Genomic DNA, 14816 nt, shown 5'->3' with positions numbered 1-14816 from the left:
TTATAGAGAATATCTAAATACAAAGCAAAAATAATTCAGGCTAGGTTCACAGTGGGACGTTACAGGCGCACGTTAATGCAGCCTGTAACGCAGCCCCACCGCACAGTAATGAAAAATCAATGGGCTGTTCTCAGTGCCCACGTTGCGTTACATTGTAACGCTCCATGTCAAGAGAAAGTACTGCATGCTGTGCGTTATAGGCGGCTAAGCCGCGTTAGACTGTTTGCACATGCTCGGTCATGTTGGGGAGGAGGGGAGAGCGGCCGGGCACATGGCTAATTAATATTCACTGCACGGTGTGACGTGCAGGGTTTACTTCCTGGAGCGCCGCTCTGTGTGGCGATTGGCCGGGCGGGACCACGTGATGCCGCATGCGTCCAAGAGTACACATCACGGACGGCAGAGTGAGCTGCACAACGCAGCTCACTCTGACGTCCACATCAGAGAGCACCAGGCGTTGCGTTAGGGGCACGTTATGTGCCCTATAACGTCCCCTAAACGCAACGTCCCACTGTGAACCTAGCCTAAGTGAATTCTAAACTACAGACACTGAGTACTTATCATAAACTGAGCATTTCCTGTGCCTAGGGGGAGCAGATGTTAAATGCTATTGGTCAAAACCCTGCTGCAATACAAAATGTGACCAAGCAATAGGGCCAGTTTAAGCCTAAAAAAAAAAAATTCTGCACAGTAGCACTTTATACAAATTGAGACTTTACAAGCTTGTAGCAAAGGCCTACCAATCCAGCCAAAATGCATACAGGTGACATAACCTATTTCTAGCATCTGAAAATCTCCAGATGTGCTTGATGCAATGGAAATAACATAGCTACATAGACTTGTATTGTAACCAGAGAAATCATTGCTGGTGTGTGACATCCACCATAGCAAGAGACTCAGTGGCCAACTGCATGCCTGGCATCACTGTAAAGGTGCGTATACACGCACTACATCCGGCAACGACGGGTCCGTCAGACCCTCCCGCTGGGCAGACGTTCAGCCGACAGTAGCGCGTGTGTACGCGCTGTGGGCAGACTGATAAGGCTGTTTCTGAACGATCCGCTTAGCGGATCGTTCAGAAACAGCCTTATCAGTCCGCCGACAGCGTGTACACGTGCTACTGTCGGCTGAACATCTGCCCAGCGGGAGGGTCTGCCAGACCCGTAGTTGCTGGCGGTAGTGCGTGTATACGCACCTTAAGGCCTCAGTCACACTGAAGCACTGTCAGTCTGTGTTACACGCTTTGCTGATCCCCAGTGATCCTGTGGGATTACTCACACTGCAGCAAGTGATGAAAAAAAATAAATAAATAACAATCGCATCCAAAGTGACGATCACAAGTGCTAGGCAATTGCGTTTTGCATTTCCGAGTGTGAACAGGACTTTATATGAAGTGTAAACTGATGTCCTGGACACAGTGTTTTGTAGGCAAAAATGTTCAACCTACTCAAGCAAAAAGAATAAAAATCATATTTATGAGCAATACCCATGGACCAACACACTGATCAGACAGTTATGAAAGCATACTGCAGCCATGATTTAGGCTCTGTGAGCACACCACACACACAATTCATGAGGCGATGGAATGATGCAAAAACAACGGAGAAACTGCAAGGCACTGTATATTTATCTACCCATTTTCATAACCCACTCACTACTGATTCCAGATACAATTTAAAAAAAACAAAACAAGAAAAACAAAAACACTTAAATCTCACAAGATGGTACCAGTGCCATTGAAATGCACTAAACAATTTCCTTGGGAAAAGCTGAAGAGAAACTGCACAGGAAAACCAAAGCGTGGTGTGTATGGAGACTTAGATTTTCAGCAGAAATAGACTTGAAAATGTGTTGCGCCTACTGCTTATCCAAATCTATTATTCTTTCACTTTATGAAATCAGGATTTTCTACTGTAGCCAATTGTTTTTGCCCTTGAAAATGACTGAAAATGATTAGGTGATTTAGTAAGAATCAAATTTCAGGCCGAAGTAATTGAAATGTGCTGATCTTATGCACTGGGTGGAATTGCACATCTATTTCCATGACAATGAATGTAACAAATAGCTAAGCTCTACAAAGGCAGACAGAGTTGTTTGACAATTCTTGCATCTGGCTGTAGACAACCCAGAGGAATTGTCAAATCTAAACTAGTATCAAGTGCAGAGAACATCATTAACCTTCCTGGCGGTAAGCCCGAACTGAGTTCGGGCTATGCCGCCGGAAGGCACCGCTCAGGCCCCGCTGGGCCGATTTGCATAATTTTTTTTTTGCTGCACGCAGCTAGCACTTTGCTAGCTGCGTGCAGTGCCCGATCGCCGCCGCTACCCGCCGATCCGCCGCAATTCCTCTCGCCGCGGCCGCCCCCCCCCCCAGACCCCGTGCGCTGCCTGGCCAATCAGTGCCAGGCAGCGCTATGGGGCAGATCGGAGTCCCCTCTGACGTCACGACGTCGATGACGTCATCCCGCCCGTCGCCATGGCGACGGGGGAAGCCCTCCAGGAGATCCCGTTCTTTGAACGGGATCTCCGGATCTCCGATCGCCGGCGGCGATCGGAGGGGCTGGGGGGATGCCGCTGAGCAGCGGCTATCATGTAGCGCTACAAAAAAAAAAAAAAAAAATTAAAAAAGATTTGCTGCCCCCTGGCGATTTTTTTGCAAACCGCCAGGAGGGTTAATGCACACAGTATTTGGTTATATGCAACCAGCATGCATACACATACCAAGTCCAGTTACAGTCCTTCCATCAATTTGCTATACTTCTATGAGGAATAATTTCATTAAATATTTGAAGGCCACTAGGTTTTAAAGGGAGTCTGAAGCCAAAACAAATACTTACCTAAGGAGGGGGGAAGGCTCTGGGTCCTATAGAGCCTTCCCGTTCCTCTCCTCATCCCTGCGCTGGCTCAGCCATTAGCAGTCTCCGACCGACTGCTCTCTTCCACTGCGGGTGGGCTTTCGGAAAACTTTGGGAGCACTCGGGGCTCCCGAAGACACCTCCATACTGCGCATGCGCACTCTCAGGTACTCACAGTAAAGAGCCGCCCAGCTTCGATAAAACTCAGGCTCTCGAAGACTTTCTAAGCCTCCTGCGGCAGAAGATTTGAACGGAGGAGCCTTCAGGGGAACAAGAGGATGAGGAGAGGATTGGGAAGGCTCTATAGGACCCAGAGCTTTCCCTCTCCTTAGGCAAGTATCTTTTTTGTGTTTTCTGTTTTTTCCTCAGTTTCATTACCATTAGCACAAATAAACAGGCACGAAGAATTTGGACAATCATATGCAGGAAAAAAGAAAAAAAAAAAAACTTACCGCTCTGATCAGCCCTGTACCAGTTTCCATTGTGCTCAGTCTAGTGTCCCCAATCTTTATGGCTAGAATCTGAGCACCCGGAGCTACTCCATTTCTTTCAGGTTCATCTGGAAAATGCCCAGCAGCAATACTGGCTACATGTGTCCCATGGGCACCTGCAACATGCATAAACAGGATATCTGTGTACATCTCATACAGTTACACAATAAGGCATTCCCTTGTGGGCATAATTAGCTGTGAAACAATACTGCTGGGCATACAGGCTTGAGTTTCCCATCCAACGTACCACTACCTGAATGTTTCATTATATGAAACTGATCAACAAATGGCCCCAAGCGAGACACTTAGGACACAGTGGCTCACTGATAAATTACAGCTATAAAACGCTTTCCTAAGCAGATACCTGGGCTTAAAAAGGTCAATAGTTCATGTATTTTCGCTCTGGGACTCTTGAGACACTGCAATTGAGCAAAGACCATAAAACATTAAATCTGCTTTGTAAATGTTTATACGTAAAATAAAACCTTGAGATATCTACAAAGATTCATTTTTTTTTAGGAGTAGTAGGACAGATCCAATTGTTTATCTCAGTTTATTTTCATCTCTGGTTCACTTGAAGAACATTCACTTGTTATCTATGCAAAAGAGCTCAAAGACAGTCCTGTTTTCTGAAGCACTTATCTCAACCTGTCTTTCACTGTTCATTTGTTTAAGATTTTACTGCTGGATATGTCAAAGAATCTCTGGAGCTCTGCTCGGTTTTATAGTTTAAATACAGAGTGTTGTTTGTAAACGGGCCGAATGCAGCCCCCGAAGCTTTTTCACTGGCCCCCAAAAACAAAATGTATAACTTATAGATGTGGCCCACTACACCTTTAAATATTGATGGCCCACATAAATAGCAGCAGTGCTGGCACCCCCCATCCACATACTGTAGAAGCCAGCGAGCAGTAATTTGCTGGCTTCCAATCCAATTCTGCATCAGGTGACACTGCTGTCCAACTGGAGGGCAAGTGGTTACCTGGGTATGCTTCACTGTCGGGTGAACAAAGACATTTTTCAGGCACCGCATGGCTGCTGCTGGGGGTTCTCTTTCAGGCATGATTGGGGGAATTAATACCTAGATTCAATGTAATGTTTTTCAACATCATTTTATGTACAGTGGGATGCAAAAGTTTGGGCAACCTTGTTAATCGTTATGATTTTCCTGTATAAATCATTGGTTGTTATGATAAAAAAAAATGTCAGTTAAATATATCATATAGGAGACACAGACAGTGATATTTGAGAAGTGAAATTAAGCTTATTGGATTTACAGAGTGTGGAATAATTGTTAAAACAAAATTAGGCAGGTGCATAAATTTTGTCACCACAAAAAAAAAAAAAAAATGAAATCAATATTTTGTAGATCCTCCTTTTGCATAAATTGCAGCCTCTAAACGCTATCTGTAGGTTCCAATGAGAGTCTGGATTCTGGTTAAAGGTATTTTGAACCATTCCTCTTTACAAAACATCTCTAATTCATTCAGGTTTGATGTCTTCCAAGCATTGACAGCTCTCTAACTCACACCACAGATTTTCAATTATATTCAGGTCTGGACATTAAAGGCTCATACACACATCAGACTATAGTCTTTGGAAAATAAAAGATTACAGACCAACCTTACCACCCTTCATGTAGTATGAGAGCCATACCTTCACAGTCTTTTCTATGGAGCTGAACTCCCATCAGAAAAAAATCTTTGCAAGATGCTGCACACACAGATGCTGTACAGACACAAAAGATCAGTATCTGCAAAAGATCTGTTCCTGCCAAAGATCCGTTCCTGCAAATTGCATTCATAGTCTATGAGATCTGCAGATCATCATACACACCTTGTTTAACTGGCATTCATCTGCAGATCAGACAATCATCTGCAGATCTGAAAATCCATCCTGGTGGATCTGATCTGCAGATGAATGTCTGTTAAACAAGGTGTGTATGATGATCTGCAGATATCATAGACTATGAATGCATTTTTCAGGAACGGATCTATTGCAGGAACAGATCTTTTGCAGATACTGATCTTTTTAATGTCTACAGCATCTTTGTGTGCAGCATCTTGCAAAGATTTCTGTCTGATGGGGAGTTCAGCTCCATAGAATAGACTGTGTAGGTATGGCTCTCATACTACATGGAAGGGGGTAAAATTGGTCTGTGATCTTTTATTTTCCAAAGACTATGGTCTGATGTGTGTATGAGCCTTAAAGAGAATCTGAAGCGAGTATAAAACTCGCTTCTTCTCTTATATTCAGCAAGGGCATGTGTGCCCCTGCTAAACCGCCGCTATCGCGCCGCACAACGGGGGTCCCTTACCCCCCCCCCCCCCCCCCAAGTCCCCTCCGTCCTTGCCGGGGATCTCTTCCGCATAGAGGCAGGGCTAACCGCTGCAGCCCTGCCTCACGTGCGTCTGTCAGCGCGTATCTCCGCCTCTCCCCCGCCCCTGTCAGTCTTCCTTTGCTGAGAGGGGCGGGGGAGAGGCAGCGATGCGCCGCTGATAGACGCGCTGTGAGGCAGGACTGCAGCCGTTAGCCCTGCCTCTAGGAGCAGCAAAATCTACCCATTCAGCCGCGGGATAGCGGCATTTTAGCAGGGGCACACATGCTCCTGCTGAATATAAGAGAAGAAGCGAGTTTTTTACTCGCTTTAGTGTCTCTTTAAGAAGGCCATTCCAGAACATTGTACTTATTTCTCTGCATGAATGCCTTAGTGGATTTTGAGCAGTGTTTAGGGTCATTGTCTGGTTGAAAGATCCAGTCCCAGCGCAACTTCAGCTTTGTCACTGATTCCTGGATTTTGATCTCCAGAATCTGCTGATACTGAGTGGAATCCATGTGTCCCTTAACTTTGACAAGCTTCTCAGTACCTGCACTGGCCACACAGCCGCACAGCATGGTGGAACAACCGCCATATTTTACTGTAGGTAGCAGGTGTTTTTCTTGAAATGCTGTGTTTTTCCTCTATGCATAATGCCCCTTGTTATGCCCAAATAACTCAATTTTAGTTTCATCAGTCCACAACACCTTATTCCACAATGAAGCTGGCTTGTCCAAATGTGCTTTAGCATACCTCAAGCGTTTTTGGCTTCCTCTGCATCACTCTCGCATACTGCATCTCCCTTTCGCCTCCCTTTCTCAAAGTGGGCTACGTGGACTCGGAGGCTGGCTTTTAAAGGGCTGACAGCGTGTGAACCTCTGTGTTATTGGAAAGCATACAATTCTATATCTTTATTGAGACCATGAGGGATAAGAGTGTCTAGGTTAAATATTTATAGGGTTTCGTGTCTAGACATTTCTTGTATATAATCTCCGCTCCTCCATGTTTTTTTTTACTTATTCTATCACACAAAAACTAGATCCCTTAAAGGAACAGTTGTATGCAAATTTGCAATGAGCTGAGAGAGGGTGTTTTTTTATTCCCTTTTGGTATGTTAGTACAATGTTCTCCTAATCTCTCCTTTAGTGGGCGTTTCTCCTGCCCACATACTGTTTGAGACAAGGGCACGTCAGGACATAGATAACACCCATAGTGTCACAATTTGTCACATCCTTAAAGGGAACCAGAGGCCCCAGAAAAAATAATTTATGCATACCTGGGGCTTCCTCCAGCCCCATACGCACGGATTGCTCCCACGCCGCCGTCCTCCGCTTCTTGTATCCGGCGGTCCTGTAGTTTCAGCCAGTCGGCGGCAGCACGCGGCCAATCGTCCGCATCACAGGGGCTCCCGGCATACCCTTACGCGTGCGGCTGCATAGTGCGCAGCCGCAAGCGTACGGATATGGCGGGAGCCCCTGTGCATGCGGATAATTGTCCGCGTCCGCCGGAAGTGACGGGACCAGTTACCGGCGATCCAGGAAGCGGAGGATGGCGGCGTGGAAGCGATGCAGGCTTTTGGGGCTGGAAGAAGCCCCAGATATGTATGAAATCTTATTTCTTTTTTTAACGCTGGCGTCTCTGGTTCCCTTTAATGCAAAAATGTTCTTTATTGGAAGTAGATGTCACTTCATGTATTTTTTTCACAGGTAAACCAGAGTCTCTGCAGGCGCTACAAAACCCGCATTTTCTAAAATAACCTTGTTTCCTTCCTGACACTTGGATTTTCTTCATAGTTGGTGCCAATATATTGCCCAGATTCCTGGATTTTTTTAAGATAATTCCCGGGTTTTCCGGCAACATTGATGTAAGTGCTGGATCTTCTCTCAAGATGTTCCAATATTTACCAATTATCTTCTTCACTTTATTAGCTTGCGTGCAGTAATTCAATATTAAATTGGGTCGTTGCTCAACCGGATTGCCCTCCTCAAAATCCATCAATCTGGTATAGTTCCTTCTTAATTGATGGATTTTGAGGAGGAAGCTGATTCTCTGCAAAAGAGGTTTGAAGAAAAAGGCTATCCGTCACAGATCATTGAGGATGCTAAGGATAGAGCTAGGAATACAGGGAGACATGAGCTTATGTAAGAAAACGTCGGGTAATCTGGTTGAGCAACAACCCAATTTAATATTGAATTACTGCACGCAAGCGAATAAAGTGAAGAAGATAACTGGTAAATATTAGAACATCTTGAGAGAAGATCCAGCACTTACATCAATGTTGCCGGAAAACCCGGGAATTATCTTCAGTAATATCCAGGAATCTGGGCAATATATTGGCACCAACTATAAAGAAAATCCAAGTGTCAGGAAGGAAACAAGGTTATTTTAGAAAATGCAAGAAATGTCTAGACATGAAACCCTATGGATATTTAACCTAGACACTCTTATCCCTCATGGTCTCAAAGATCTGGAATTGTATGCTTTCCAATAACAGAGGTTCACACGCTATCAGCCTTTTAAAAGCCAGCCTCCTAGTCCATGTAGCCCACTTTGAGAAAGGGAGGCAGACCTGCTGAAATGCGTCAGTGATTGGCTAAAGCAACTGTGACATCACATCACATGGGAGGAGGCGTGGCTATCCAGCGGTGTATTGCGATCACCGCAAGTCCAGCGGAGCTCCGTTCTACATATTTACACTGGAGAGCGCCTCACCCGCTAGTTAGAGCCGGGCAGTCTGCCCGACATCATTTCATCCTGTAACAGCGCACGTCAAGTCTCTCCCACACCGCTGCCGGCCGGGGCAAGTGGGATCGAGCAGCCCCAACCACCCAGTTAATTAAGGTGAAGGACCGTGAGTACCCCTGCTCTGCAGAATCTCTATTGAAACCAGCTAATTTGCTGCTACTATATGTCAATACTGCTGAACACTGTTTCTCTCTAAAGTCACATCTAACGTGAAGTACCGCTGCACATTAATCCTTTTTGATTATATCAAGGGTCACTATACAACACTTGTGCTTGGCAAGCAAAACTAACGCTGGAGTCTGCAATCTATAGCAACACTATCAGCTATACATATCTAATAACTCCACATGGATATCCACCTTAGATACATAGGATCTCAAAGTCTGAGGACCTAAATACCTAAATATATAGTACATCTGAGTCTGAGGACTTCAGTCCCGGACATTTGCAATTAGACATTATTCCTGGGACCGTTGCTCATTGAAAAAAAAAAGTTTGAAAACACGGGAGATCCGGATCTCCACAAGTCCTCCCTTTAGGCGTCATACAGCCTTTTACCAATGTTGAGTGTCCATTCATTAGATGCTTGTTTTATCCGCAGGGGACTATGTTCCTTGGTCATTTAGTGATCCACTAAAGTGGGTTCAAATGGACATTATTTCAAAGCGGAATATAACCCTGCATTTCAACTTTGGTCTAAAACATTATTTACAGTATATTATATACAACCAGCATTTTTTTTTTACTAGACCAGCATTGGAAGGGTTACACAGAGCTTTAAAGTTCCTGGAGATTTCTGCAGACGCATCCGAAGCTTACATAGATACATTTTGTTTACATAAATGTATCTAGGTGTTGAATGTGACTCACTCTCTCTGACTGAGAAGGAGCTGGAGGACAGCCAACGAGTGTGTAACATTTATCACTTGTTACATTCTATTTAGTTAAAATGTATCTATCTGAACTTCTGCATATCTCTCCACGGAACTTTAAACCTCTGTGTTTAACCCTTCCAATGCTGGTCTAGTAAAAAAAAATGCTGGTTGCATATAATATGCTGTAAATAATGTTTTAGAGCAAAGTTGAAATGCAGGGTTATATTCCGCTTTAAATAGAATATTTTATTATTCCACTGTATTCCATTTCATTTGGTTGCATAGCATTACCTCTAATCAGGGGACTTTAGTGAAACTGCCATCAGAATCTCAAATGTATTTTTACCATTTTTGTATGATTTAATAGAATCAAAGAATAATTTTAGCGCAGTCTGATATACATTTTTTGTCCTAATTGTAGTTAATTATTGCACACTTTCTGTAAATCGAATAAACTTAATTTCACTTCTCAAATATCACTGCGTGTGTCTCCTATATGATATATTTAGCTGACTTTTTATCATAACAACCAACGATTTATACAGAAAAATCATGATGATTAACAAGGTTGCCCAAACTTTTGCATCCCACTATATGTTCCGGACCCCCAGCTGTCTGAAGTATGTTGACCTGGCCCTTGACCGAAAAAGTTTGGGGACCCCTGCAATAGAGCCTTGCCAGTTCTCTTTCAATCCCGCTGTTCTAACCCCCGCAACCCAGTGAAGTTCTTCAACCACCATGGTCGAACAGGTCTTCGGCCCTCCTCAGGCAACCTTTGGAAGTATTTGCATCCTTGAGCACTTCCGAAGGATAGCAGAACTATACTGCGCATAAGTGAGTCCAGGTTTGTGCACGGCAGTACAGCTGTGCCCGTCTTCGGAAGCACTTGGGGACTGGTGTACTACCAAAGACTACAAAGGAGTCCGAAGGTGCTCAACGGAATCCAAACCCTTTCCTCTCCTTAGGTAAGCATATACATTTTTATTTTTAGCGCTCTTTCAGATTTTCTTTCAAGGGAATATCCAGGCAGCTAAGGCGGGCTTCCTCCAACCCCTTGTAGCAGCTCCACTCCCAGCCGATGCAGACTCCCCTCCGGTACACTCTAAGTGCAAGTGATTGACAGCGGTGCTCACACAGCCGCAGTAGAGGACGAACTAGCATGGTCGGCCTCTGCACCGGTAGGGACCCCGGAACATATCAGCTTCATGGGGCTGGAGGAAGCCCCGGGTAAGTAAATGTCTTTTTTATAGCTGCCTGGACACTTACAATAAAAAAAAAAAAAAAAAAAAAAAAAAAAAAAAAGACAAAACAAAAACATCTAGAAGTTGCAGCATAACTTTTGCACTTAAAGAGAACCCGAGGTGGGGTTCTTCCATGGCAATCCCCATACAGAAGCTGGGTCTGCCTATAGAGCCCAGCCTCTGTTGCGATATAGCTTCCCCCAAAGCCCCCCTGCGCGCTGCGAGACCCCATAAAACACAGCCGCGCTATGCGGCTGTGTTTACCTCACTAACGTCAGTCTCGGCTGCCCCCCGCCTCCTGAATCGCTCCGGTCCCCGCCCGCGTCCCTTTCCTCCAATCAGCGGGGAGGGAAGGGACGTGGGCGGGGACTGGAGAGATTCAGGAGGCGGGGGAGCGGCGAGACTGACAGTAGTGAGATAAACACAGCCGGCTGCGACACGCTGCGTGTTTTATGGGGTCTTGCAGCGCGCAGGGGTGGCTTTGGGGGAAGCTATATAGCAACAGAGGCTGGGCTCTATAGGCAGACCCAGCTTCTGTAGGGGGATTGCCATGGAAGAACCCCACCTCGGGTTCTCTTTAAAATATCACACTATTTAGAAGAAGAAATAAATAAATAAATAAATAAAAATGAATGAAACCGCACCTCCACTAGTTACAATAGATAGCAAATTCCCTTCTTCATAAATATTCACTGAGTAATTCAGCATTTCTGATGTACCAAACGATGCATAGTCTTGTGCTTCTCTGTAACTTGATAAAACAGTGCAAGTTTCAAGATCTCCACATTCACTTGTGTCCATGCAGGCACTAGAAGGGAAAAAAATAAATGGCAGAATTTCGCAAGTGTCACAGGATAATGATGCACCCATCATGGAAGTTCTGCACCATGTATAATGAGGAACAAAAATTGACCTAGCTGTCCAGCCTATTATAATGTTGACAGATCTTTTGATACTACAGTTGTCTAGCTTAGCCCAAAATTAAAACTCGTTTCATATAATACTTAAGGATAAGGGAACCTACAAAACACTATCCTTTTACTTGTATTTTGTCAGTTGCCTTTTCTCAAAGCTCAAATCCAGCAACAGAAAATCTGGGCATCTTTTCAGGGACCTTGACGATGATTAACTTTACGGATGTCAGGAAGGTCAAGACAAATTAGGCTATGTTAGTTTAAGCCTTTTATGGGGTATTAGGGAGAGTCGGAGATTAAGCTAGGTTTTAACCACCTAATGTTTTTGTGACAGTATATCTATGCCCCCCGAGACTCCATGTTAACTCCAGGGGCATAGGTATGCACATATTGCTGCGTTCGCATTCACATCGCAGCACGTTAGTACACAGGTCAGTGAATGGGAAACCCTATTCCCATTCATCAATCTAGGTGCCTGTGATCAATGATCCCTGGCATCAATGAGATGCGGGTGGTCATTGACAAAAGTGAAAATAACCCATAAGTAATTATCTTAAAGTCTCAACTTTTTTTTTTAATATGCATGTCATGATGGTAGGTTACTGTTATTTTTTGCAAATATGGGCTTGTAATTAGTGACGGACGCAAAATGGAAAAAATACACCTTTATTTCCAAATAAAATATTGTCGCCATACATTGTACTGGGGACTTATTTTAAACATTGTAATCACCAGGACTGTTTACCCACAGTAGCACGTTTTATTTTAAAACTAATGTAGAAAACTGAGAAAAGATGATTTTTTCCAAAATTCTCTTATTCTTATTAAGATGTATTTTTAATAAAATTATTCTTAGTTTTTTTCTAATTTTTTTCTCTTTTTGTGCGCCTATTTTTATTTCTAGGCGTTTTACTTCGGTTTCAGCCTCTCCCGTTTTATTTTGCCATTGCGCCCCATAAATGGAGTTTACCAATGTGCTTATCCCCTCATCTTGCCTCCTCCGTCCCTCTACTGCCTATTGGCCAGCGGGTGGTGCCTTCACACTTCCTCTTCCCATTGCTGGAGCGCAGGTGCTATCGCGGGAACTTGCGACATTGCCACTGATTGGCTGACGCCATCGGGCTACTAGCACAGCTCAACATGGCAGGTCAAATCTCAGAATGTCATGTGAGAGAGAGAGAGTGTGAGAGAGTGAGTGTGAGAGTGAGAGAAAAAAAATAAGAAAAAAAAAGAAGGAAAGGCTACGGCTAAAGAAATAACTGGGTGTGTTGATCTCTGCAAAAAAACATAACTGTAAACCTCAAAGTGGCAAACCACAGTCCAGCTTTCTAAATAGTACAGCACTGTCTAAATACAAGAAGCCTTGTTCAGTAACGCATAAACTTAAGAATTTGCATTAGAATTGTTTTAAACACCTTTTTGTACTTCAAACAAAATGACAAGTTTAACACATGGTTTTCTTTTAAACTACCTGAAATTGAACTACGGTAATATAAAATGAGACAAAGCTTGCTTTTTTATGCTAACTGTTCAGCTCACAGGGATTTAGGTTTAAAAAAAAAAAAATAAATAAATAAAAAAAAAAAAAATGAATGAATGTCACAAACCGCCAGGTATCTCCATCATGCCACACCAAACAATCGTACACTGGCCCTGGATCGCTGTATTTCTTCTCAAATGAATTTAGCAATTCAACTTGATTTTGAACATCATCTTTCACCAATTTTCCCATCTACAAAATGCACATAATAAAAAGGTAGGTATTACTATTTGAAGCACAGTGTTTTATTTTATACATTTACGTGTAAAAAGAAGAGGTGAAATGAAAGATTTTTATTGAGCCACATTGTTGGCATGCATATTAAATGTGCTACTAAGACGCCCTGGGTGCTACAAATAGTGCTTGGTTCACTTTAAAGGGAACCTTAAAGCGGATCCGAGATGAATAACTAACTATAACAAGTAACTTGTCTATATATCTTATCTAAAGTTTAGATAGTTTACACAGCAAATCTAGCTGCAAACAGTTTAGACAGAATACGATTATTTCTTCCTGTGATACAATGACTGTAGTCATGTTGCTTGTAAACATTACACACAGGCAAGCTGATCTGCATCTCCAGCACTCAGCCTATGAAAGCCTAATCCCCCCTCCTCCCCTCTGCCTCTGAAATTTCTGGCTAGTAACACCTCCCCCTCCTCCTGCCCAGACTGAGCTCCCATAAGCCCTTGCTACGGTCTGAAAATGCCAAGGCACTCTGAAAAGCTGTGGACAAGGCTTATTTAGTTTATAGGGAACTAGAGTATCAAAACAAAAACAAAAAAGTATTTGGCTTGAGGAATGCCCTATAAACTATATGAAAGGAACACAATTATGCAATGTGTAAAGGTTTATCTCGGATCCACTTTAACTGAGAGGGATATGGATGGTCCCCTTTAACCTCCCTGGCGGTCAATTAAATCTGCCAGGGAGGCAGCGCAGCACTATTTTAATTTTTTTTTTTTTTTTTTTTTTTAAATCATGTAGCTAGCCTAGCGCTAGCTACATGAGAGCTGCTGAGCAGCGGCATCCCCCCACCCCCTCCGGCGATCAGGCCCATCAGGAAATCCCGTTCTGAACGGGATTGCCTTTTGGCTTTACCCGTCACCGATGTGACGTCAGAGGGAGTCTCGATCCACCAACCCTCTAACACGGCGGGTAGCGGCGAATCGGCGCGGAGCGGTGGCGATCGTAGGTAACACGCAGCTAGCAAAGTGCTAGCTGCATGTATATATTAAAAAAAAAAAAAAAAAAAAAAAAAAAAAAAAAAAACTTATGCAAATCGGCCCAGCGGGGCCTGAGAAATCCTCCGCAGCGGCTTACCCCGTGTCCAGCACAGGGTTCCCGCTAAGGAGGTTAAACAATACCAGTTGCCTGGCACTCCTGCTGATCTCTTTGGCTGCAGTAGTGGCTGAATCACACACCTGAAACAAGCATGCAGCTAATCCAGTCTGACGTTAGTCAGAGCACCTGATCTGCATGCTTGTTGAGGGGCTGTGGCTAAAAGTATTAGAGACACAGGATCAGCAGGAGAGTCAGGGTAAAAGGAAAAATCCATGTCCTCAGTTTAGGTTTCCTTTAAAAGCAGCTTTGCTATAATCAAAAAAAAAAAAAATCAAAAAAAAAAAAATCAAAAAAAAAAAAAAATACAGATGGAGTCCCAGGTCAATTGCTTTTTGTCTGAACTATTACCACGTAGGGCTCGTTTCCACTAGTGCGGTGCAAATCGCCAGGATTCCACCGCTGACGAAATCGCATGCGGATGCGATTCCGCATGCGTTTTTTGCAGCGATTTCGCATAGGCAGGGTATATGCGAATTTAACCATGTCACTGCCTG

At 43.8% G+C, this 14816-nt stretch overlaps 1 protein-coding gene across 3 annotated transcripts in view; it reads right to left on the bottom strand.

The window, feature by feature from the left end:
• The window catches only part of TPP2 (tripeptidyl peptidase 2), a 106382-nt gene that overhangs the window by 75651 nt on the left and 15915 nt on the right, over nucleotides 1–14816 (bottom strand). For all 3 annotated transcript variants that reach the window (XM_068267999.1, XM_068268000.1, XM_068268001.1), the window contains exons 5-7: nucleotides 13046–13170; nucleotides 11169–11332; nucleotides 3308–3462 (exon numbers count right to left, since the gene is read on the bottom strand). In XM_068267999.1, the coding sequence (XP_068124100.1) occupies nucleotides 3308–3462; nucleotides 11169–11332; nucleotides 13046–13170 (444 nt within the window). The remainder of the gene's footprint in view (nucleotides 1–3307; nucleotides 3463–11168; nucleotides 11333–13045; nucleotides 13171–14816) is intronic.

This window comes from Hyperolius riggenbachi, chromosome 2 (genome assembly GCF_040937935.1).
Source record: "Hyperolius riggenbachi isolate aHypRig1 chromosome 2, aHypRig1.pri, whole genome shotgun sequence".
Classification (NCBI taxonomy): domain Eukaryota; kingdom Metazoa; phylum Chordata; class Amphibia; order Anura; family Hyperoliidae; genus Hyperolius; species Hyperolius riggenbachi.
The sequence above is the reverse complement of the archived record's forward strand: the minus strand, read 5'-3'. Positions and strand labels throughout refer to the sequence as shown.